This window comes from Halichoerus grypus, chromosome 9 (assembly GCF_964656455.1).
Source record: "Halichoerus grypus chromosome 9, mHalGry1.hap1.1, whole genome shotgun sequence".
Classification (NCBI taxonomy): Eukaryota; Metazoa; Chordata; class Mammalia; order Carnivora; family Phocidae; genus Halichoerus; species Halichoerus grypus.
In genome coordinates, this window is record NC_135720.1 from 72029408 (window position 1) to 72054780 (window position 25373).

Genomic DNA, 25373 nt, shown 5'->3' on the forward strand with positions numbered 1-25373 from the left:
TGTTAACCCTGGACGTAAACAGCTTTCTTGCCCAATTCTGAATCCACTGAATTAAACAAAGATACTGTGTATGTCAACAAGGAAGTTCACTGAAAAAGAGCAATGTCTTTAAGAAGTAATTTAGAACAACGTGGAGGCCACCAGACTGGTTTCATCAATGTTATCCCAAGTAGACTACTTGCCCACCACCACACGTTGTTCCAGCTTTTACCCACAGTCTATAAAAATCATGCCAAGCTCTGATTTAATACATTTGCAACCAATGAGTGCTATAAAAGTAGAAAATACCTGGATTTGAGAGAACAGGGGTTTCTTTTGAAGTATATCCAACAATTCCCACAACTTCATCACCAACAGGAAGAATTTTATATGGCAAATAAAGTCCTGATATTTGAGATGCTAGTGGCCCCTTTGCTTTAATATTTGCACTCAGAATTGGAAATTTGGCCTCTTTGAGGAGTGGATCAATCAGTCCTTCTACACCATTATCAAATTCATGATTTCCCAGTGCCTGGTAGAAAGGGAAAAGAGAACAAGAATTAGGTACTCTGGAATTTCTAACAGAAACATACTGTAAAGAATATGACACATGAGCCCAGTGGCTCCCAAACCTGATGGGGCTCTAGGAGCTGACCGCATGACCTGTGTCATCCTCACGCCCAGAGATTTTACTCAGTGCCCCTGGGGTTGGGCCCACAGGCACACAGATCATCAGGCTCAGGTGGGAATTGCTTCCCAGGTTCCGCACCACCTACTGAAGGTGGCATCGATGCATGCAGGAGTCGCCTGGGAAGCTGGCCACACGTTCACCATCCTGCCATCCCCAGGTCTGGGGCAAGTTGGAGAATCTACCTTTCCTAAGCTTTCCCCAGCCTTTCCACGTTCTGTTTTCTCTCATAAACCCACATTTCAATCTGCCCACCCAACTGTTGTGACCGCCCATCTGCTGGGAGAACCACTGAAAGCAACAGGACTGTAGCAAAAGGCAAATGGAAACGTACTGTTAATAGAGAAACCAGAGCCTCTCCGAGTCCCATCGCCGCACGTCCTCAATCATTCCTCCCTTATGCTCCCACAACTCTTTCTTCCCAACGACTGTGTGGTCCTCTAATTCTTCGGGGAAAATGAAGATCCCCAAAGGCCAACAGGAGATGGCTTTCTCCACATCATGCAGGGTGGCACGGGTGCCCTCCTTCGGGCAGCTCTGGGCTGCCCTGGGTTTCATCCCCAGCAGTTTCACATGCAAGGAAGATTGGGATGGTGCAGTGCTGCTGGCCCGCTCTGAGCACGGGACTTGGTGAGGAGCTGGCATGGCTGAAAGGTGCCCTTGCCTCCCGCCTTCTTTGCTCTCTCCCAGTCCTCACTGCTCTGGGAGTGGCCACTGGGCCCAAAACAACGCTTTGACATCTGGCAGCTTCCCCCAGAGTAATCCTGACAAAACCCGGCATTCCGGGTTTCTTCCTTCCATCCCTTTCTCTCTTGGCCTCCTCGCATAAGCTTATCTCCCCCAGGCACCTGCTTACCTGCTCTGGCAGGCTGTTTGCTTGACTTAGTACTTAAGCCAGTGAGTCTCAAACTTTCCAAATACCACACCTGATTTTGCTTCACTTTGCCATTATTTGGGAGCAGACCTGGAAGTGCTGGTTGGTGACCCGTCAACTGATATCAGGCCCCCCCTGGATTCTCTCACGGGCCCCACTCCTTTCCCAGCACATTCCACACTCTGGAGGCATGTTCAGCATGTTCGTGGGCCCTCACCAGACTGCGTGCTCCCTGAGCCGCCGTGTCCTGCTGCCTCCACCCTGCTCAGCGCTGTGGCCCCTCACCCGCCACCCAGGCACCCCGTGAGCATCTGGGGTTCAAAGAACCGTGTATGTGATATCCTCCTGCGTACCTTTATACACACAAAGCAACACAGTGTCCTCACATTCCCACATACCTGTCTCCCTGATGAAACTCAGAATGTGTGAATTTGCCTCGTCCCCGACCCTCTGAGTATCCACTCGTTTTTACTTCTTCCTCTTAACTAATTACTTCAGCCTTAGAGGCTGACCTAAGTCTTAAAAGGGTCTCCCAGTCTTGGGTAATTGTCTATCTTCTCTTTAGAGCATCACGCTTTCTTCCTGTGGCAAAATCAGTCTCCCTTACGGGATTACAGTGAACTGTCTTGCCTAACTGCGAAGACTTAAAAAGTGAGTATTTCTCTCATTCTTCATGGCAGATTATCCAATGTGTCAGCCACCTTGCCGTTTACCCACAGCATTACGTTGCTAGCGTTCGGCGACCGTTGGAGTTACCTTTTTCATCTACTTGTGACTTGTTTGATGTCTCCTCCCCTGAGTGTAACACCCTGAAAGCGGTGATGGTGGTTATCTTTTCCTATCTGTGGGGAGAGGAGCCCTGATCTGGGTGCTCAGGGCTGAGCAGAGACCAGCTGAATGAGCTCCTTCACATCCACATCTTCCACTCGGAAGTGAACATCTGCAGTCCTGACTTTCCCCCTGACCTTTAGTTCTCTGTGTCCAACTGCCATGCAGACGCTTCCCTCCAAGGACTCACAAGCACCCATGTTTACCATGCTCAAAGTCCCTTCCTCTGGGATCCACCATGTTGGCCCAAGCTGCCTCCATCTACCCAGTCAAGGAAGCCAGATACCCTGGGGCAGCTGAATGCCCCCCACTTGTTAGCTCTTCCTCACCCCCCACCAGCATCCCGCCTTTGCCTAAATGCTCCGTTCCATCCATCCCCCGGCATGCATTCCTCGCCCGTTCCCTCCTGGACCACTGCCACAGCCTCCTCACTGGCTTTCAGCTAGCGCCATTCCTTCCTCCGAACCATTCAACATAGTGCTGCCAGAAAAAATCATTCTAAAATGCAAAGTTTGGGGTGCCTGGATGGCTCAGGCTGCCTTCAGCTCAGGTCATGATCCCAGGGTCCTGGGATCGAACCCCGCGTCGGGCTCCCTGCTCAGCGGGAGCCGGCTTCTCCTTCTCCTCCCCGCTTGTGCTCTCTCTCAGTATCTCTATCACTATCTGTCTCTCTCTCTCTCTCAGATAAAGTCTTTTAAAAAATTAAAAAAAACAAAATGCAAAGTTTATCTTGTCAATCTCAACTGTAAGGTCCTACGGTGGTTCTCCACTGCTCGTGTGATAAAATTCAACATCCTGAGCTCCTTGAGCCATCTGGCCTTGCCTTCCCCTCCAGCCTTATTTCTGACACCCACCATCTGCTAAAGTATGAGACAACCAGGCAGGGCTAGCTCCACCACTCATGAGCTCAACCAGAGCACACTTGTAAACCACAGCTTCCTCTTGTGAATAAAACAAAGGTTGTAATAAAAATGGAACAGCATTTACTAAGCACTTGCCACACGCCAGCATCATGCAAAGTGGTTTTACTAAGAAAAACCTGATTTTGTGCTGTGAGATTGGTATTATTACTATTATCATTTTACAGATGAAAACAGATCTAGAGACACTGAATGAATAGTTCAAGGTCACGCAAGCAGTAAGTGGTAGAGCTGGGACTAGAACCACTCTTGTTTGACTCCAACCTTCTTAACCTCTATGCTTGGATATAAAGAGCTTTGCATAAAGCCTAGCAGATAAAATCCTAAGTACCTGCAGTTTTCATGCTCACTCATCTTTGTGCCTTTGTATATAACAGGTAAATGATGACTGGTTGATTGAAATACAGATAGGTAGATGATTAGAACTGAGTAGAACAGAACAGAACAGGAGTATTCCTTTTTTTATACCATGCTTTTACTCCCTTATTCAGTCAATGGCTTTCGCTCCTGAAGTGTGATGATCTTTCCAAAAGAGATACTTCCTAAGAACCCTTCATTGAGCTCCCTTTCTGAATCTGATGTACTTCCTCTGCTCTGACGGTCCCCTCTCTATAGCCCCGTACCTGCCCACTCAGTCCCTCTGCAGCAGAGCAGTGTACGACTGAATGAATACTTGATAATAAATTTTTTTTAAAAGATTTTATTTATTTATTTGACAGAGAGATAGAGAGAGAGCACAAGTAGGCAGAACTGCAGGCAGAGGGAGAAGGAGAAGCAGGCTCTCTGCCGAGCAGGGAGCCCGATGCGGGGCTCGATCCCAGGACCCCGGGATCATGACCTGAGCCGAAGGCAGACGCTTAACGACTGAGCCACCCAGGCGTCCCTGAATGCATACTTGAATGAGCAGAAGAGTCTCTGACAAATTTCTTTCTTCTACACACAGCTAACTTGTCCTACAAAAATTCCTTTGCAGAAAAATGCCTTGGTAAATTCTTATTTTCTTTATAAACTCACATTTTCATTTCCCCACCTTGATGTTTTCCAACCTGTTTCTCCTCCATTGCATTTCTTACAACTTCATTATTCATGAGCTCTTTGGAAGGAGGAGCATACCCCCCACTTGAGTATATCATGCTCCCTGCTGGCTTACAGCAGGAGCTCAAGAAATGTGTTAAATACAATTTTTTAAAGTTTTTACTTTCACTCCAGTTAGTTAACATACAGTGTTATATTAGTTTCAGGTGTATGATAAAGAAATACATGGATTCTTATTCATTTCTATTATTTGTATTAACATGACAATACCTCAGGAAGAGTCTGTCCAACAGCACTCAGAGCAATGAAAGAACATATCAGGGCAGGTCATCTTTCCACGTTCCTTTACATCTTAAGGAGCATTTGTAGCACAAACATAAGAAAATTTATGCAAATTCATACTGTAATATCATTCCACTTTTTTTGGTCCTCTCTGAAAATTCCAGTACCTTTCCTTATGTGTGCTTGTCAATTTTTTGCTGCTCTGCCCAAAGCTTCCCCCATGACTTTAATAACCAATCCTGGGGTGCCTGCTCAGTCGTTAAGCGTCTGCCTTGAGCTCAGGTCATGATCTCAGGGTCCTGGGATCGAGCCCCGCCTCGGGCTCCCTGCTCCGCGGGAAGCCTGCTTCTCCCTCTGCTGCTCCCCCTGCTTGTGTTCCCTCTCTGTGTCTCTCTCTGTCAAATAAATAAATAAAATCTTAAAAAAAAAAAACCAATCCTGATCTGAGCTAAACTGTTACTTGTCATTAATGCTATAATCCTCACATCAGGCAAGTATTTTTTCTGACCTAAATCATACTCTTATGCTTTCTCCCTCTTTGTATTTTTTTTTTTTTTTTTTTTTGCTTTCTAAAAGTTTCATTTCTAATATTGGGCTCATTCACTTACTAACCCTATTCATTCACTGATTCTAGACCTATGACAATCTTGTGTCTTTTCACTATAAATCTTAAATTTCACCAAATGCACTCTTCTGTAATTTAAGACAGCTGAGTGTAGCAAAATGGCCTTCTTCAGTATCTCCAACATCAACATCATAGAGATTTAATGTGAACCTCTGGTCTAGCCCTGGCTCCTCACCCTCACTGCTTTCTTCATGCAGAAGCCTAAAGCACTACTTAAAACGACAAAAAGAAAAAAAAACCTGGTGCTCTTACATGAAAAAAACTTTCCTCACTTTCCATCTAGCCCAGCCCAGCATGGTCAACCACCTAAACCCCTGAAATGTTGCTGCCATTTAAAGCTAAACACAACTGTAAGGACAAGAGGAGATCTGATTCTTCTGTGATTCTTATTAAATAAACTCTTGTTACATCAACTCTGAGGAATAGAGTCTGATTTGTTTAACACCTTCTGCAGATGTCTGTTAATATTTATATTTGATGTGGATAATTTGTCAAAGTCTAGCAGTGGCTTTGGAGAAAGTCTCTGTTGACTAAAGATAAAGCCCAGAGGTTTTTCAGGTCATTTGAAGCAGCACTGGAAGAACGAAGATATTCCAAGACTTCTGGCTCCAAGTTTCTTGTTGGATTATTAACAACACCCTGCAGTGAGGAGTGAGGGAAAGCTTGTGTCTGTATGTCAGTTATCATTCTCACGAATTCTGGACACAGGCCAAAGTCGACCTTCCCTTTGTGGATAAGCAATTTCCTTACTTAGACACACTTTCAGGTGATTATGAGGTGACTACATCTCTAATCATTTTATTTCCAAATACACTGTATGCTAAACAGAATTTAAGCTACCATTCAATTATTGTCTCTTGGTTACAGTGTAAACAAATACATGATGTCATAGTGTTGTTCTCCTCTACCTCTTCCTCTTCCATGAAAGATGCCAATTAACTGATTGAATTAATCTTTCCCACTGTGTTTGGACTGAGCCTCAGAAGCCTTCTTACCTTAGCCCCGCAGGGAGTTACTGTCAATCAACTAGAGCTGGCGCTGGAGATGAAATTAATTTTTCATGCTTGCCCTAAGATAATAATTCTGTGCGGCATCTATTTATTGAGTTCTAACAACAATAAAATAGACCTTCGGAGAGTAATATGTGGCTGGAACCTGCTAGCGAATTCAGCAGCCACACCGACGAGAGGCTGCCCGACCACCCTGTCCTCTGAGCCTGTGCGCCAACTCCCAGGTCTTTTCTTTCCCAAGGCTCTTCCTAGTTGCCATTTATTCATTTCCTCCTTTCACCTGTAAACAAATGTGCCCTTTGGTCTTGAGGACTGGACCTGAACAAGTGCATGGACAGAAGAAATAATGAGAACACGCCTCAGGCTGAGAGTAAGAGAGAGAAAGCCCCCCGTTGTCGGAGTGGGGCCGCCTCAGCCCTGACGCTGGGATTTAGGCACGGTCTACAGGAGGGGACACAGAAGTCCGTGGCTGTCTGACAGCCGTCTATGAAGGTCTTTCATTATTCTGGAATGTTGTGCTTTTATGGAGAAATCATCCCTTTCTGATCTCTCCAGCTACAGCTGATCGATCAAAGCAGTAGACAACACGCATTATTAAACAATATGTATTAACTGAGCCCCATCATTCATTTAAAGTATCTCCGACATGGGGGAAACATTTGCTAAATATTTGCTGAATAAATGAACAAATAAATAAATAACGGAGGGGAGGAAAGAGCCAGAGAATTAATTCCCAAGGCTGGAGCCGTTGGTCCTCCGCCCCCTGGGCTGGTTGCTACTGGCCGCCTCCTCCATGGCCCCTAGAACGCTGTCCCAGTGTCATCACGTCTCTGTGTGCTGCAATGGAAACAGAGGTTACAAGACACAGTCGCCCTGACCTCTAGTACCAAACTGGTAAAGAGTTCTGTTTCGAAAGCCTCTGATGAATGGTCATGGCAGACAGAGTAATAATTTAAGCAAGAAACTTGGCCGTAAAAGGCAAGGAAGCTGCAAAGCCCTAAGACCTGAGCAAGCATCACAGGCCAAGAACCTGTTCGGCGTGGCCTCACACAGAGCCTGCCTTCTCAACTGGGCCTCATGTCCCAAAATAAATAAAGCTGTGAAGAGGCCACAGTGGCCCAGCTCTGGTGAGCTCCTGGTGGAGCATCCTGGGTCAGACTCTACTCGCAGCAGAATTTTTATTCCAAGTGTTACCAGAAAATTTAGATTCCCCCCAAGATTTGGAATGACACCCCCCCCCTCCATTCCAGGCCTGCCCAGCTTGAAGCCAGACACTGACAATGTGCCCGCTGGGACTGGGCCCGTGGGGCAGATGCCCGGATCCCTTTCCTGTCTCTTGTTTCAAGGGCCACGCTAGGGAGCTGCCAGGGGGGGTTTGGTGGTCCCCTCCCCATGGTCCCCACTCCCCCCATCTGCTGGCCGTTGAGGAGTCCCCTGCTAGACCAACGACCAGCAGAGAAGGACACTTACCCCCAGTAAGCTTGTGGATGAGACACCTGTGAGGATGCATGTGATCCCATGTGCTGGACAAGAGCTTCTGCCAAGAAACACCCAAGAAGCAGTGAAACACCTGGGCAGCCCTCCCCTGTCCCCCCGGTCCCCCAGCCACGAAGCCCTGTTGCTATGGCTCCTACACCATCGTCTCTCAGGGGGTCTTCTCTACCACACACCCACTGCCCTCCCCCCCCCCCCCCCCCCCCCCCCGCTTCCTCACTTCTCACCCAGACCTTTCTGGAGTCTTCGAGTCGGTGTCCTGGCCCCCAGGCTCACAAACCTCCTGCCCATTCACCACAGGCCTAGAGAATGCACTTCCAAAAACATGCCCACGGCTGCTTCTAGCCCCTCCTTCGCGTCCCTCCAGGGCCTCCCGCTTCCCGCCGAAATCACAGTCCCGACTCCTCAGACACACAGCAGTCCCTTCCTGACCTCCCTGAGCTGGCTCACTTCTTCTGCCAAACTTGAGGGGCCCTCAGGTCCAGGAACACTAAACTACCCATGCAGTGAAGTGCCTCAGATGCAGCTCAAGGTGAGTGACCTCCCCGTGAAGCCCTCCGTGCCACCTCGGTGGGCCACCTGGGCGGCAGACGCCCCGCACCGGCCACACCCTAAACGCACGTCTCCGACACCACTCGCCCTTCTGGCTGTTGGCTCACACGTCTCTCTCCCAAAGGCAGGAGGGGCCGCGACCTCCCGTGTCCTTGGTGACCCCAACGGACACCTGGCACCAGCGCCCAGAAGCTGTTTACTGAGTGAATGACACAACCACCACTCCACCTGCTCCTTTATATAAGCTCCACCTTACTCTGATCTGGTATGCGAGACATTAAAACTTTTCAAAGGTGGCAGGATTAAAAAAAACAAAACAAAACAAAACTTGGTACAACAGTTGAGCAATATCTTGTGAAATGAGAGAAATCAAGCTGCTCAGAAGCAGGTGAAGAGTTTAGTCAACCGCATCACCGTTCCCACGGTGATATCGTACTGGCCTTTGTGAATGAAACGGATCCTTAAAAAGAGCTTGAACAAAGTGTGTCCTGTGTGTATACATGAGAACATTATTTAGATTTCATAATGGCAGTTAAGGAGAAAATGGCACTTTTTAGAGTCTTTTCCTATTGGAAATCTGCTAAGGAGACCAACTATTTGGTCTATCAAAGAATATCTATATCTGAATTTGAAAGGGGACATTTCAGAGCCTCAGCTTTGTTCACAGAGGACTGTAAAAATTACCAGGGAGTTTGACATAAGGGAATTTCAAGAAGGAGTTTTTTTAAATATAAAACATATGACAAAAAGAAAGATTGATCATTAAGACTCTCATGCTACATGGCCAGGCCCTGTTCACATATTGACTCATTTAATCCTCACAGAGCTATTAGGTAGGTGCTATTATTTGTCCTTTTCATAGATGGGAAACTGAGGCACAGTGCTCCTGCCACTAGCAAGAGGCAGAGCTGAGGTCTGAACAAAAGTAATGAGGCTTAAACAGGTCTTAACCACTCTGTCAAAGTGACCTAACGGAAATACCTGGAAGGGTTGGGTATCACTCAGCTAGTTTCCTACAGGGTTCTAGGGTGCCAAGTAACAAGGCCCTAGTGCTTGTCCTCAGGAAGGTGACAGGGCAGACAGGGACAAGGCAAGACATGAGCATGTCCATCTGTCCATCCATGCACCCATATGTAAACCACGTGGGGACCACAGGGAGGGACGCGTGAGACAGCCTGCCAAAGACATGGGCAAACGCTGCCCGCTCAGGACCAAAGGGGCTCAGAGTGTGAGCCTCACCTCCTCAGTGCCAGCCAGGAGAAGCTCACAGGCAAATGACATCAACTGTATAAGCAGATGAGGCAATGAAAACACAGGGGCTGAGGCACTCAAATGTTCCAAGTGAAGACAAGAGGCTTAAACATGAATTTACAAGAAAAAGGAAGGAAATAATTGATTTAAGAGCAGTGCAGTGTGCTTGATGCAAAGGAAAATGATTTGTTATAAGCCACGGAAATCAACTGCAGTGTCAAAAAGCCCTTTGTCAGAAATCCGCAGCATAGGTATTTAGCTAGTCATTTACACACTAGCTCATCCCACTAAGGACCGGGGGTTGCAGTGCACCCTATAATGGGAGACTCACAGGGAGAGCCTGACCGATTCCACAATGGGGCTTAGTCGCCAATCATTCAGGGAGACTCAACAACCACCTTAAGAGGGGGCGATTGCAAGTTAGGTTGACTTGACACATTTCTGGAGTCGTAGACCATTTCTGGGGTTGAGTTGTGGGCTAGGGCATGTGGGTCCTGGCAGGTGAATGCGGCCTCTGACTGAATGACAGAAAAGATCCCGGGGCTCAACCCAGCTCACGAGCACTTCAATGTTTGTTGAAAGAATGAATGAACAAGTCCTGAACAGACAGCATTTCAGGTTTTCCCTATCAGATGGAAAAATGTACAAACCCTCTATGTGCAAAATGCACATAACAACATTGCATGTAGAGTAACCTGCTTGCCTCATTGGGTTCCATGTAGGTTTAACTATATCCCTGAGGGGCTAGAGGGCTCCAGCCAACCTGCGGTTTATATATGGAATCAATTATTCAAGGGAGGGAAAAGAAGTGTCAAGAGAATTTTCAAATTCTAGTTATGTGGTTGAAGAAAATAGACATGGAAAGAGCTCACACAGTACTCAGGTGTATTTGTGGATGAACTGCTGAAAGCTGCTGGCTCAATGTGTGACTTGTTTGTGGTTTGTTTGTTTGTTTTGCCAATTTTTAGTTAAGGAAACTTACATGCCAGAACAAGAACAAGATGAGCTAAGAACCTGCCTTTGCTCCCTCCCTCTCTGGTGCTCACTCAGCCCACCTCTGGCGTGGGACTCACTCTGGAAGACAGGAAGTAGGAAGGCCACAACCACAGCCACAGGATGGGGTGGGGGCCATTGACATCACTGAGGCTTGGGGATCCACAGACACCCAGACGGTCAAAACTTTGGAGCTCTGAGTCTAATTTTCTTTGCTACTGACTTTACTTGCCTTGAAAAACAAAAATAAAAAAACAAAAACCATTGCCATCAATATACCTCTTTCAAGCTTCACACACTAGCATTGCTAAGTTGTCTTCCTCAAACCTGGGCTTGTTATGGAAGATAAAGTAATTCTGAGAGTTTCTTTGATGTGAGACACTTTGAAAGCACCTGAATGGAAGGTGACTTCTCTTGGCTCAGGATTAGTTTTCTGGGGAAAAGAGGAAACATGCCCACTATGCATTTGTTTTTTTGTTTGTTTGTTTGTTTTAATTTTATTATGTTATGTTAGTCACCATACATCATTAGTTTTGGATGTAGTGATCCACGATCCATTGTTTTCATATAACACCCAGTGCTCCATGCAGTACGTGCCCTCCTTAATACCCATCACCGGGCTAACCAATCCCCCCTCCCCCCTCCCCTCTAAAACCCTGTTTGTTTCTCAGGTCCATAGTCTCTCATGGTTCATCTCTCCCTCCAATTCCCCCCCCCCCACATTTTTCCCTTCCTTCTCCTAATGTCCTCCATGTTATTCCTTATGTTCCACAAGTAAGCGAAACCATATGATAACTGACTTTCTCTGCTTTACTTATTTCACTTAGCATAATCTCCTCCAGGCCCATCCATGCTGATGTAAAAGTTGGGTATTCATCTTTTTTGATGGCTGAGTAATATTCCATTGTATATATGGACCACATCTTCTTTATCCATTCATCTGTTGAAGGGCATCTCGACTCTTTCCACAGTTTGGCTATTACTGACATTGCTGCTATGAACACTGGGGTGCATATGGCCCTTCTTTTCACTACATCTGTGTCTTTGGGGTAAGTACCCAGTAGTCCAATTGCTGGGTCATAGGGTAGCTCTATTTTTAAATTTTTGAGGAACCTCCACACTGTTTTCCAAAGTGGCTGTACCAACTTGCATTCCCACCAACAGTGTAAGAGGATTCCCCTTTCTCCACAACCTCTCCAACATTTGTTGTTTCTTTCCCTGTCCATTTTTGCCATTCTAACTGGTGTAAGGTGGTATCTCAGTGTGGTTTTGATTTGGAATTCCCTGATGGCTAATGATGATGAACATTTTTTCATGTGTTTGTTAGCCATTTGTATGTCTTCTTCAGAGAAGTGTCTCTTCATATCTTCTGCCCACTTTTTGACTTGATTATTTTTTTTTTGGGTGTTGAGTTTGAGAAGTTCTTTCTAGATCTTGGATACCAGCCCTTTATCTGTAGTGTCATTTGCAAATATCTTCTCCCATTCTGTGGGTTGCCTCTTTGTTTTGTTGACTGTTTCCTTTGCTGTGCAGAAGCTTTTTATCTTGATGAAGTCCCAAAAGTTCATTTTTGCTTTTGTTTCACTAGCTTTTGGAGATGTATCTTGAAAGAAGTTGCTGTGGCCCATGTCAAAGAGGTTACTGCCTATGTTCTCTTCTAGGGTTTTGATGGATTCCTGTCTCACATTGAGGTCTTTCATCCACTTTGAGTTTATCTTTGTGACTGGTGTTAGAGAATGGTCGAGTTTCATTCTTCTGCATGTGGCTGTCCAATTTTCCCAGCACCATTTATTGAAGACACTGTCTTTTTTCCATTGCATGTTTTTTCCTGCTTTGTCAAAGATTATTTGACCATAGAGTTGAGGGTCCATATCTGGGTTCTCTATTCTGTTCCATTGGTCTATATGTCTGTTTTTGTGCCAGTACCATGCTGTCTTGGTGATCACAGCTTTGTAATATAGCTTGAAATCGGGCAGCGTGATGCCCCCAGCTTTGTTTTTCTTTTTCAACATTTCCTTGGCGATTCGGGGTCTTTTCTGATTCCATACAAATTTTAGGATTGTTTGTTCCAGCACTTTGAAACATGTCATTGGAATTTTGATCGGGATGGCATTAAAGGTATAGATTGCTCTGGGTAGCATAGACATTTTAACAACGTTTATTCTTCTGATCCATGAGCATGGAATATTTTTCCATCTTTTTGTGTCTTCTTCAATTTCTTTCATGAGCGTTTTGTAGTTCCTAGAGTATAGATCCTTTACCTCTTTGGTTAGGTTTATTCCAAGGTATCTTATGGTTTTGGTGCTATTGTAAATGGAATCGTTTCTCTAATTTCTCTTTCTACAGTTGCGTTGTTAGTGTATAAGAAAACAACTGATTTCTGTGCATTGATTTTGTATCCTGCCACATTACCGAATTGCTGGATGAGTTCTAGTAATTTGGGGGTGGAGTCTTTTGGGTTTTCCACATAAAGTATCATGTCGTCTGCGAAAAGAGAGAGTTTGACTTCTTGTTTGCCAATTTGAATACCTTTTATTTCTTTTTGTTGTCTGATTGCTGTTGCTAGGACTTCTAATACTATGTTGAACAACAGTGGTGAGAGTGGGTACCCTTGACGTGTTCCTGATCTTAAGGGAAAGGCTCTCAGCTTTTCCCCATTGAGGATGATATTTGCTGTGGGTTTTTCATAGATGGATTTTATGAACTTGAGGAATGTTCCCTCTATCCCTATACTCTGGAGAGTTTTAATCAGGAAAGGATGTTGTATTTTGTCCAATGCTTTTTCTGCATCAATTGAGAGGACCATATGGTTCTTCTCCCTCCTCTTATTAATGTGTTCTATCACATTGATTGATTTGCGAATGTTGAACCACTCTTGCATCCCGGGGATAAATCCCACTTGGTCATGGTGGATGATCCTTTTAATGTATTGTTGGATCCTATTAGCTAGGATTTTGTTGAGGATTTTGGAATCCATATTCATCAGGGATATCGGTCTGAAATTCTCCTTTTTGATGGGGTCTTTGCCTGGTTTGGGGATTAAGGTAATGCTGGCCTCACAGAATGAGTTTGGAAGTTTTCCTTCTGTTTCTATTTTTTTGAAACAGCTTCAGTAGAATAGGTATTATTTCTTCTTTGAATGTTTGGTAGAATTCCCCAGGGAATCCATCAGGCCCTGGACTCTTGTTTTTTGGGAGCTTTTTTGATCACTGCTTCAATCTCGTTACTGGTTATTGGCCTATTCAGGTTGTCAATTTCTTCCTGTTTCAGTCTTGGCAGCTGATAGGTTTCCAGGAAGGCCTCCATTTCATCCAGATTGCTCAGTTTATTGGCATATAGTTGTTGATAATAATTTCTAATAATTGTTTCTATTTCCTTGGTGTTAGTCGTGATCTCTCCCCTTTCATTCATAATTTTATTAATTTGGGTCCTTTCTCTTTTCTTTTGGATAAGTCTGGCCAGTGGTTTATCGATCTTATTAATTCTTTCAAAGAACCAACTTCTAGTTTCATTGATCTGATCTACTGTGTTTCTGGTTTCTAATTCATTGATTTCTGTGCTAATTTTAATTATTTCTCTTCTAATGCGTGGCTTAGGCATCGTTTGTTGCTTTTTCTCTAGTTCTTTAAGGTGTAGAGTTAGTTGGTGCATTCGGGATTTTTCTATTTTTTTGAGTGAGGCTTGGATGGCTATGTATTTCCCCCTTAGGACCGCCTTTGCAGTATCCCATAGGTTTTGGACCGATGTGTTTTCGTTCTGATTGATTTCCATGAATTGTTTAAGTTCTTCTTTGATTTCCTGGTTGACCCAAACATTCTTGAGCAGAGTGGTCTTTAGCTTCCAAGTGTTTGAATTTCTGCCAAATTTTTTCTTGTGATTGAGTTCCAGTTTTAGAGCACTGTGGTCTGAGAATATGCAGGGAATAATCTCAATCTTTTGGTATCGGTTGAGACCTGAATTGTGACCCAGTATATGGTCTATTCTGGAGAAAGTTCCATGTGCGCTCGAGAAGAATGAGTATTCTGTTGTTTTAGGGTGGAATGTTCTGTAAATATCTATGAGGTCCATCTGGTCCAATGTATCATCCAAAGCTCTTGTTTCCTTGTTGATTTTCTGCTTAGATGATCTGTCCATTGCTGAGAGTGGAGTATTGAGATCTCCTACAATTAACGTATTGTTATCAATATGACTCTTTATTTTGGTTAACAGGTGGCTTATGTAGATGGCTGCTCCCATGTTGGGGGCATAGATATTTACAATTGCTAGATTTTCTTGTTGGATAGACCCTTTAAGGATGATATAGTGTCCTTCTATGTCTCTTATTACAGACTTTAGTTTAAAATCTAATTTGTCTGATATAAGAATTGCTACCCCAGCTTTCTTTTGAGGTCCACTGGCATGGAAGATGGATCTCCATCCCTTCACTTTCAGTCTGGATGTATCTTTAGGTTCAAAATGAGTCTCTTGTAGACAGCATATGGATGGGTCCTGTCTTTTTATCCAATCTGCAACCCTGGGCCATTTTACGGGAGTGTTTAGGCCATTCACGTTGAAAGTGATTATGAATTGAAAGATATGATTGAAAGATATGAATTAATTGTCATCATGTTGCCTGTGAAGACGTTGTTTTTATAGATTGTCCCTGTAAATTTCTGTTGTATATCACTCTTGGGGTCTTTCTCCTTTTACAGAATCCCCCTTAATATTTCTTGCAGGGCCGGCTTAGTGGTCACATATTCTTTCAGTTTCTGTCGATCATGGAAGCTCTGCATCTCTCCATCCATTCTAAAGCCTTGCCAGATAAAGTATTCTTGGCTGCATGTTCTTCTCATTTAGTACGCTGAATATGTCTTGCCAGGCCTTTCTGGCTTGCCAGGTCTCTGTGGATAGGTCTGACGTTATTCTGATGTTCCTCCCTCTGTACGTAAGGAATCTCTTCCCCCTAACTGCCCTTAAGATGGTTTTCTTGGTTCTAAGATTTGCAAGTTTTACTATTACATGCCGGGGTGTTGGCCTGTTTTCCTTGATCTTAGGAGGGGTCCTCTCTGCCTCTAGGACTGGAATGTTTGTTTCATTCCCCAGATTAGGGAAGTTCTCAGCTACGGTTTGCTCAAATACATCTTCTAGGCCTCTCTCTCTCTCCACTCCCTCTGGGATTCCAATTATTCTGACATTGGAACGCTTCATGGTGTCACTTATTTCTCTGAGTCTATTTTCACGGATTTTGAGTTGTTTTTCCCTGGCGTCCTCTTTTCCCTTTTTATCTATTATATTGTCTTCCAGGTCGCTTATTCGTTCTTCTGCCTCACTTACCCTAGCTGTTAGATTATCTAGATTGGATTGGATCTCATTGATAGCATTTTTAAGTTCTGCCAATTCACCTTTTATTTCTGCCCTTAGAGACTCTATGTTGCCATTAATTGATTTCTCCATTCTAGCCATTGTCTTCACAATTGCTAGCCTGAATTCCATCTCCAACATCTTGGTTGTATCTGCATCCATTTGTAAATCTGCAGCATAAGTCATAATCTCTGAGTCTTTTCTGTTTTGGGGGCTCCTCTTCCTAGTTATTCTGTTGATGGGTGTTTGAAGGAATGTATAGAGTCCAAATTATTGACCAGAACCCAAGCAAAATGCACCTGTTTTCTTGGGACCTTAGGGTTGCTGGCCTCTTGTTTTCCCAGCCTGTCTTCTGGGGGAGGGGCCTGCCGCGCTGTTACTCAGGCAACCCTGTTTGGGCGGAGTTGCCCTGCTCCCCTGTGGCGGGGGATGGCTCGGTGGGAATCAGTTTTGGGGGCTTTTGTTCTCTGGGGGCTTTCCCTGGAGGCTTTCCGCCTCTCTTCCATGAGTCAGAGCAGAAGAGACCGTTCCCAACCCTCTGCCTCAGAGCAGAGAGATCGCAGTCTGTTCTTCAGTGAGCTCTCCAGGCCACACTGTCTCCATTTCTGTCTGTGCTGCTATAAATTGCAGCGTCCTGGGTTGTGCGCCCCTCCGAGCGCCCCCAGTCCTGCCCCCTGGTCGGGGCACGTCTCTGCCCTTTGTGCTTCTAAAACCGCCAGCCGCTCCCAGTTCACTTGTGCGTGACCCAGACGCTCCGGGTTTCCGTCCTGGGGGCTGCAGTTTGCCCGCGCGACCCCGCTGCTCCAGGTTTCCGACCCGGGTGCTGCAGTTCACCCACGCGACTCCACCGCTCCGGGTTCCCGCCCCGGGGGCTGCCCTAAAGTCCTTTCCCCGGCACTGCCCGTCTGCGAGTCTGTGCCCGTCTGCAGCACGCAAGGCTGTCACTCACCGGCAGTGTAGGATCCCCACGGCCAGGCACCCTCCCGCTGCCGTTTATCCTCCCATATCTGCCCGTGGAATCACGGCTCTCCGCTTCATAACTCAAAACCAACTGCCTGCGATATTGTTTGTAGAGATCCAGATCTTCTTACATCTCAGGCTGGTTTCGTGGGTGCTCAGAGTGGTCTGGTAGATATCCAGCTCAATTCCCGGGACCAGTTGAAATAGGGTCCCCTACTCCTCCACCATATTTCCCCCCTCCCCTCTCCCCACTATGCATTTGGATATGTATGACACATCTGAGGGCTTGACGTTGTGTCTTCTGCAGACCATATCTTTGGTTCTTGAATTCCCATGGTCAGGTGTTAGAATGTCAGGCATTTATGCTTTCTTTTGCTTATCACCCTCCTTCATAGGTCTTGCCCAGACTCTCTATGTGGTCAAGAAGGGCTCAACTGGGCACTGCCTTCTATCCACCGTATAGCAGGTTTCTCCCTAGCAAGTCTGATTTGCTCTGCTCAGCACTTAGCAGGGAGCCTGGCACATGTAGTGCTTAGTGAATATTTTTGGACAGAATGAATAAAAGGGCCATAAAGACAACAGGCTTGAAACTGGGCTCATCATCCTACCATCCCTTAGGCCATCATTTTCTATTACAAATAGAGTAACGCTCCATCCATATCCTGAGAACCTCTTTATCTGGAAACAGTGTCCAATGGAAGGTACCATTGGGAGAAGACCCAAGCCATCTCTCCACAAGGAATTAGCTGTCGTGACAGTAACTGTGGGGGATAATAAGAGAGTTGTCAAGCAAACTTAGACTTGTACATAAAATTAAGTTCTGGGACAAACCAAGTCATACTGGTAGATTAGAAGCAAAACAGAGGGCAGGACAGGGCCCGCGCTGCTGAGTGACATGCAATGGGCCACCCTCTTCAATTCCTCTGTCCTATAGAAGAGGAATCCCCTGCTCAAATTCACATAGCTGATGAGTAGGAAGAGGCAAGCAGGAAAACCCAGGTGTCGTGATGTCCCGTCCAGATCTCTTTCCACTGCCCCTGTCTGCCACAGTTCCACAGGGTTCAGTCCTGTCTAGTAAGCTCAGGAGGAGCCTTGAGACTACATTTCTGTGCTGCAAATAGCAGGCTTCAGCCGTCAGGGGATAAGGTTACCTAGAAGAACCCGTGCCCGTGGGTGGTAGTGTCAAACCCTGCTGACTCTCCCTGTGCACCTGGCTTGAACCCTCTTAGTCATCTTTTGATTGTACCCTCTCCTGAGTCACCCCTGCCCCAGAAGGTGAGCAGGGCCAGCACTTCCTAACGCCTCACCGTGAGCTGGCACTGTGCTAAGTGCTTCCCATGAACTATGGTGTCCTTTTGACTCCACAACAATCTCTGCGGTGAAGACTGTTATCACACCCATCTCACACATGAGATGGAGGATTCATGAGATTAAATAACCTGCTCTCAGCCCACAGATCTTAAGTAGCAGGGAGGGAACCTGATCCCAGGCAGTCACCCCACAGGTCATCCTCCTAGCCCCATGCCATACTGCCTACCCGCTGAAACCTTCCCGTGGACTCAGCCTTTCTTTCCAAACCATCACCATAGTTCAGGGATCATCTCACCCTAGACTGCCTCCCAGCCTCTTCTCCACCCTCTTCTCGGGGGTCTTCTGCCTCCCATCCATTTCTGCTCATCCTCCAAAACTGCGATTTCCCTGTCACCGAGAGGTTTTTTTTTCTCACATCAACCAATTCTCCAGATCTCTGGGGTTACCAACTGGGTGTACAACAATGACCCCTTCCACGGGTTTGATAATTTGCTAGAACAACTCACAGAACCCAGAAAAGTGCCTTAGTTACCATTATTGGTGTATTATAAAGGCTACAACTCAGGGACAGCCAAGCAGAAGACATGCATAGGGCAAGGTATGCCGGGGGCTGGGGTCTGGTAGAGCTTCCGTGCCCTCTCTGGGCACACCACCCTCCCGGTACCAAACCAGAAACTCTCTGAACTGCATCATTTAGGGGGTTTTTATCACACAGGCATGATTGATTAAATCACTGGCAATTGCTGATTAACTCAATCTCCAGCCACTCTCCCCTCCCAGGAGGTTGAGGCGAGGAGGAAAGTTCCAATCCTCTAGTTGTGGCTTGGATTTTGTGACGGCCAGTCATCCTTCTGAAGCTATCTAGTGGTCCCCAGCCATCAATCATCTCATTAGCATACAAAAGACTCTCATCACTCAGGAGATTCCAAGCGTTTGGAGGGCTGTGTGTCAGGAACTGAGAATAAAAACGAAATATCAATTTTTTATTATACCACAGTCACCTTCTACTCAGAAACCTCCAGTTTCCCACCCCCCTATCGTGACAACAGAGGAGAGCCCAAAGTTTTCAGAGTGGCCTTTAAGCCGTGTACAACCTCATCTCCCATGGTTCCTGCCACCTCAGCTCTGGTCCAGGCTGGTCCAGAATCCTGCAGATTCCTGCCTCTGTACCTCTGCCCCATCCTCCTGCCCCTTCACGGAATCAAAACATTTCACTGAACTGAAATTAGATCAAAACATTTCTTAGGATGAATTGTTTAGAAATGCGCAGAACCTCAGAGATGAGCTGGTTCAAATCTCTTAGTTATAGATGAGGGACTGGTGATCCAGAGAGGTGAATAGCATAGCCCCAGATTATAAATTTATTATCTCTCAAAAGGCAGGGAGAACAGTACTGATTTCTGAATTTCTGGTGGTGAGTACTGGGGATGATAAGCTTCAAATTAATAAACTCTTATGTAAATTTTCAAAAGCACAAATCACAAGGCAAAAAAAAAAGAGTAATTTGATTATATCAAATGAAGGATTTCTATTCAATGAAAGACACTATGGATTGAGTTAATAGATTTAACATACTCAGAAGATATTTGCAATTTCTAAAATTGATCACAGATCAATATCTAGAACTCCTAGAAAATCATGAAAAATAGAGTAAACTTAATTATTTATTTAAAGATGTATTATTTATTTTAGAGAGAGAGAGCGCATGCGCATATGCAAGTGCATGTCGGGGGAGGGGCAGGGGGAAGCAGACTCCGCACTGAGTGAGGAGCCCTACATGGGGCTCCATCTCCCAACCAGGAGATCATGACCTGAGCCAAAACCAAGAGTCGGATGCTTAATTGACTGAGCCACCCAGGTGTCCCCCCATTTATTTATTTATTTATTTAGAGAGTGAGTGCCGGCACGCAAGTGGGGGGAGCGGCAGAGGGAGAGAGAGACTCTCCAGTAGACTCCCCGCTGAGTGCAGAGCCCCACTGGGGGGGTGGGCCTCCATCCCAGGACCCTGAGATCATGACCTGAGCAGAAACCAAGAGTCGGACACTCAAGCGACTGAGCCACCCAGGCGCCCCTAAACCAATTTTTTTTTTTAAAAAGGAGAAAGGTTGTGCATGCAATTAGGGAAGACGAAATGCAAAAAGTAAATATGCCAAAGTCACCAGTTATTAGAAAAATAGAAGATCACATAATGAGAGGACATTTCATACCTCCTGGAAAGCTGGATAATGCTGCAGGCTATGGGTAAGGATTGGGGGCTTCACATCTGTGTGGGTGTGGAGCCTGGGGAGAACAGAGCACTCCGGTCACTCAGGCAGTCCTCAGTCAAAGTAAGGATACCCATCCCCGTGACCAGCAATCCCGCCCTTGGCTATGGATCCCAAAGAAAGCCTCCCAGGCCGGAAGAGCAGGAAGCCATTCGGAGCAGTGTACTTGTGCGTCCTAAACCATCACCGGGGGAGAGGAGGGAAAAGTCTGTGGAGGTCTCTGTGCGGCATGATGCAGGGTATACCCACAGAGCCAGCACAGATGCGGACAAGCGTGAAAACAAGCCGCTTAAAAAGCAGAATCAAACCTATAAATACAGAGAATAAGCTAACCGTGGCCGGAGGGAAAGGGTGTGGGGTTGGGCAAAATGCGTGAGGGGGCAGTGGGAAATACAGGCTTCCAGTTACGGAAGGAAGAAGTCTCGGGCATAAAAGGCCCAGGATGAGTGCAGTCAGTGATACCGTTGCACGCTGTGCGGGGACACAGGGCAGCTACACTTGAGGTGAGCACAGCCTAACATATAAACTTGTCCAACCACATTTTTGTACACTTGAAACTAATGTAACATTTTGTGTCAACTACCTTCAAAAAAAAAAAAAGAAAACCCAACCAGTTGAGGACAAAACAGAATGATCTGAGCAATAGAACGTAGGACCCTTAACTATGATAAAATTCTGCAAGTACACACAGAAACAAAGAGGAACATCAAACAGAATGGTTGCTCACGCAGGAGGTGGGGAATGTTGATGAAAGGCGATCTGATTGGGGGCCCCCCCGGGGGTGAGTTAAGGCAGGGACCAGAGTCCCCACCCTGCCTGCTGGCTCAAGCACAAAGAAGCAGTTTGCTGACAGAGAGTGGGCTCAGGGGCAAGAGCCAGCTACAAAGGAGGCTGCCCCTCTCCCCGAAGCTCACTTCCTCCCAGTGCGCCCCAATGGTGGGAATCCCACCTCTTTAGACAAATCTCTCAAACTGTGTGCTCTCAGCGGTTTTCACAAATCCACTCCATGAGTAAACATTAAGAATAGTTTACACAGGCACCCCTGGGTGGCTCAGTCGTTAAGCGTCTGCCTTTAGGCTCAGGTCATGATCCCAGGGTCCTGGGATCGAGCCCCGCATCAGGCTCCCTGCTCGGTGGGAAGCCTGCTTCTCCCTCTCCCACTCCCCCTGCTTGTGTTTCCTCTCTGGCTCTCTCTCAAATAAATAAAAAAACTCTTAAAAAAAAAAAAGAATTGTTTACACAATGGGGCTTAGAAAAGATGTTGGAGGGGGCAGAGGAGGTGGGTAGAGTATGCCAGGCAGTCAGAATCAGATCAACTGACTGTAAAACCCAAACCTTCCCTTCCTCACAGCCTTCTTCTTTTTCTTCTTCTTCTTTTTTTGCCCCTGGCAGGGCACCCAGAACTAACCTTTACTGAGCACTTCCTATGATCCAGCAGGGTGCCAGGGATTTTTACATTTGTTATGTTATGCACTGCTCACAAGAATCCTACACAGCGGGGTGGGGGTTATCCCTCTTGTTTCCCAGTCAGAGAAAGGAACCGGGCTAGCTCACCCTGTGAGTGCCTCTGTGCTGTCCTCCTCACGCCTCAGGGGACACTCATCCTTCCACCAAGACAGTTACACCAACTAGTGGCTTCTGAAATTCTCCCTCTACAATTCCCTGCCTGGCAGCTGGGTCTAGGGGGTCTCCGGGCTGGCCCTGGGGCCTCTGGAGGCATCAGAACTGCTCCGGCAGCGCTCGCTGGGACATGCAGGTCTAGAAAGTCTACACCTCCTCCAAGGCTCCTGGGGTGAAGCTAGATTCTAGTAGCTTCCTCTTTACCCTCTATAACCTTGAGGACTTAGATGTAGCTCCTCTAACCAAGTCCAGTTTCTAGAGAACTGGAGATGCCCCTCGACAACTGTTTTCCACCCTAACCAGAATCTCCAGCTCCCTGGAATTGAAGATGTGGTGAGCGAGTGGATGGAGGGGGCCAATATTTATAGCAGAACAGCAATAAATTCCCTGAGCTTAGAATACTATAAGCAAAATGACAATAAAAATTCTCTGTAAAACAAGAATACGGCAGAGCTTTATCACACGCTAAGGCATAACACGACTAGGATTCTACGCACGTCAAATCATGTTTGTCAAACCCCAGAAGGGCACAGATGATGAGATACTATCAGGAACGTGGCCATCAGACTCCCCCTCTTTACCTCCTGTGAACATTATAAAGTAGCCTATTTTTCCTCAGGCCCCAGTCCAATTATTTTGAGTGAAACTTGAAAGAAAATTACTCCATCCAACAAAAAGCATTCTAAATACTTCCCAGTGGTGACGCGCTATAACTTGCAGCAAATTGCTCCAGCCTCACCCAGAGTCCTATCATAAACACTTGATAGGATAATTAACATCATGGGCTCGATCTGACTTAAAGAGGAAAACATTAGTATTAGGGAAAACTAGGAATTCTCCATTTTTTTTTTCTCACCAAAAGGAGTTTACATAGCTATGGAGAAAAGGGTATCACAAAGAGAAAAGTTTAAGAGTGGTGATTTACATGTGAAATCAAAACAAACTCACATGATGTTTATTTTACCCTTCTGGGAGGAAATGGAGATGTAAGCTAGTAACGATTCAATTCAGTAAATATTTATTCTGTCATTATCCCACACAAAGCATCAGGCAGGTTGGGCTATGGAGATACCGATGATAAGAGACCATACAGGGTTCCTGAGACCCGCCCCCCCATTCTTCTGCGCAGTCCAGACAGCTGCTGGTGAGCCCCACTCCCCCCACCCATGGACTCAGAGGCATAGGGATTTGTTTGAATCCCTATGCTTTCAGTGTCTCCAATAACCTTACAAGCAGCCATCAGAATGGAGAGGAACTCCCTCTGCCCATCTCTCATCTCTCTAGGATGAGCTTTCTTGGTGGTGGAAAAAACCAAACAGCTCTACCTTATCATCTTTTCCAAGTTTCCAGGGGAAAAATAACCTCTGGGCTGTTTTCATACTAAGTGTACTGTTAGCCCTCTGTACCCCAGCCTGGACCCCACCTCTCCTTCCCTTCCCCCTGCACGGGTGCTCTCTTCTTCCTCTTCTAAAGCTCTTAAGATTTCTTGTCCCCTGTTTCTCCATAGAATCCCTTTACTCTAGGGTTTTACACTGGGTTAAACTTGGGTGGTGGTTTGATGAAAAAAAAAACCATATATATGTTTTGGTCATATTTATTACTGCAGAGCCCCTCTCTGCTCATTTTCTAGAGCTTAGTCCAACAAATAAGGCATTGCCTTTCATAGAGCATTTGCGAGCTTGGACTTAAACTCTTGCACATGTTTCAAGTGCCTCATCTCTTCAGTTGGACTCTCTAAACCTGTGCTGCCAAACTGATTTTACCGAAATCCTTTGAACCCCCAGTGTTTCAGCATTTTCGTTCTTTCTGGAAGTTTCTTTCTTTCTTCCTTTTTAAAAAACCTGTAGAGAAGTATCCGGTAATAAAAAGAACTAACATTTACAGAGGCCATGCTATGCTCCAGGCAACCCTCTGAGGTAGATCCTCATCTCGTAGAGGCTGGAAGTGAGGCACAGAGAGACTAAATAACTTGCACACAGAAGACAGCGGAGCCAGGACCCCACCCCAAGCTTGTGAGCTTAATCAGGCTCAAGCTGCGACACGTAAGGGATCTGGAATCCATTCTTATCGTGTCTCTCTCTTTTGGAGCTGGTGACCAGGACATTGTACTCAACCTCTTTGGCCCTAAGTTTTCCCTCCAATAAAACCGAAATAAAACACTCTACTTCGGTCGTTGATCCTGGATAATTGCCAAGGCTCCCGCGTACGCCAGCTGACGCCCTCGGAGGTAGGGCTGAGTCCCTCTCCTCCAAACACCCCGCGCAACCACATCAGTCCGTTTAAGACGAATCATCCAAGGGACTTCTATGTCTGCATCTACCTGGCACGCCGGCCAGAGTCCCGCTTTCTCCCCACATCGCCCTGAGCCCGGTCCGAGGCCGGCCACCCGGTGCCACGCCATCGGCTGCTCCTCCGCGTCGGCTGCCCTCTCGGTTCGGGGCTCCTACCCCGGGGCTCGCCAGCCTCCCCGGCTAGCCGCACTTACCATGGCATCGTAGCGCAGGGCGTTCATGAAGTGCGCCACCTCGGCGCCCTTGTACACGGTGAACCAGATGGTGCCCTGGTACTGGTCGCCAGCGTCGAGCAGCAGCACGTGCGGGTCGGTGCGGCGGATCTGCTGCACCTTGGTGAAGAGCCGCGCCACGCCGCCCACGCAGCGGCTGGCGTTGACGCACTTGCTCGAGTCCTCGCTCGTCTGCTCCAGCCGGCTGTGCACGTCGTTGGTGTGCAGGATGGTGAGTTCCCAGGCGCAAGCCGCCGGCCACAGCAGCGCGCCCAGCGCGAGGAGCCGCAGCGCCGGGGCTCGTGCGGCTCCGCGACCCATGGCGGCGGCGCGAGGAGCGCGAGCGTGCTGGCGGGCCGGGCGAGCGGCGGCGAGTGGCTGCGAGCGGCGGCGGCGGGCGCGGGAACTAGGCGCCCGGGCCGGCGGGGCGGGGCGCGGCGCGGCGGGGGCGGGCCTCCTTCAGCCCGGAGGCCGGCTCCACAGCCCGGCGCACGCCCGCGCAGTCACCCGATCCGACCCTGGCACCCGGGGCGGCCGCGGCGCGCCCGGGCTGGCGGCTGGCACCCGCTGCCAGCAGCAACAGTAGGGAGGTTGTTCCCGGCGGGGCGCGGGCGCTGGCCACGATGCGGGGGAGCCCGCAACCCCACAGCTGGTGGGCTGCGCTTTCCCGGGTGCGGGCGGGGGGCGGGGGTTGCCACCCCGCGTCTTGGCCCTCGCTGTTTCTAGTCTCTGCTGAGGCGCGAGTTTTTCCCGAGGGCAAGGCACGGTTTGTGCTGGGCTTGTGCTTGCTTGAGCTCATCACTTGAAAGAGCGAAAGCGGGAAAAGAGGGGAAAGAAAAGATGC

The 25373-nt window shown here is 47.1% G+C and overlaps 1 protein-coding gene across 1 annotated transcript in view; it reads right to left on the reverse strand.

Moving 5' to 3' along the window:
- NT5E (5'-nucleotidase ecto) overlaps positions 1-24952 on the reverse strand; it is a 55198-nt gene extending 30246 nt beyond the window's left edge. Inside the window, exons 1-2 of the mRNA XM_036101833.2 lie at positions 24512-24952; positions 289-511 (exon numbers count right to left, since the gene is read on the reverse strand). Of these exons, the coding sequence (XP_035957726.1) occupies positions 289-511; positions 24512-24850 (562 nt within the window). The 5' untranslated portion in view covers positions 24851-24952. The remainder of the gene's footprint in view (positions 1-288; positions 512-24511) is intronic.
- Between the last annotated feature and the right edge of the window lie 421 nt (positions 24953-25373).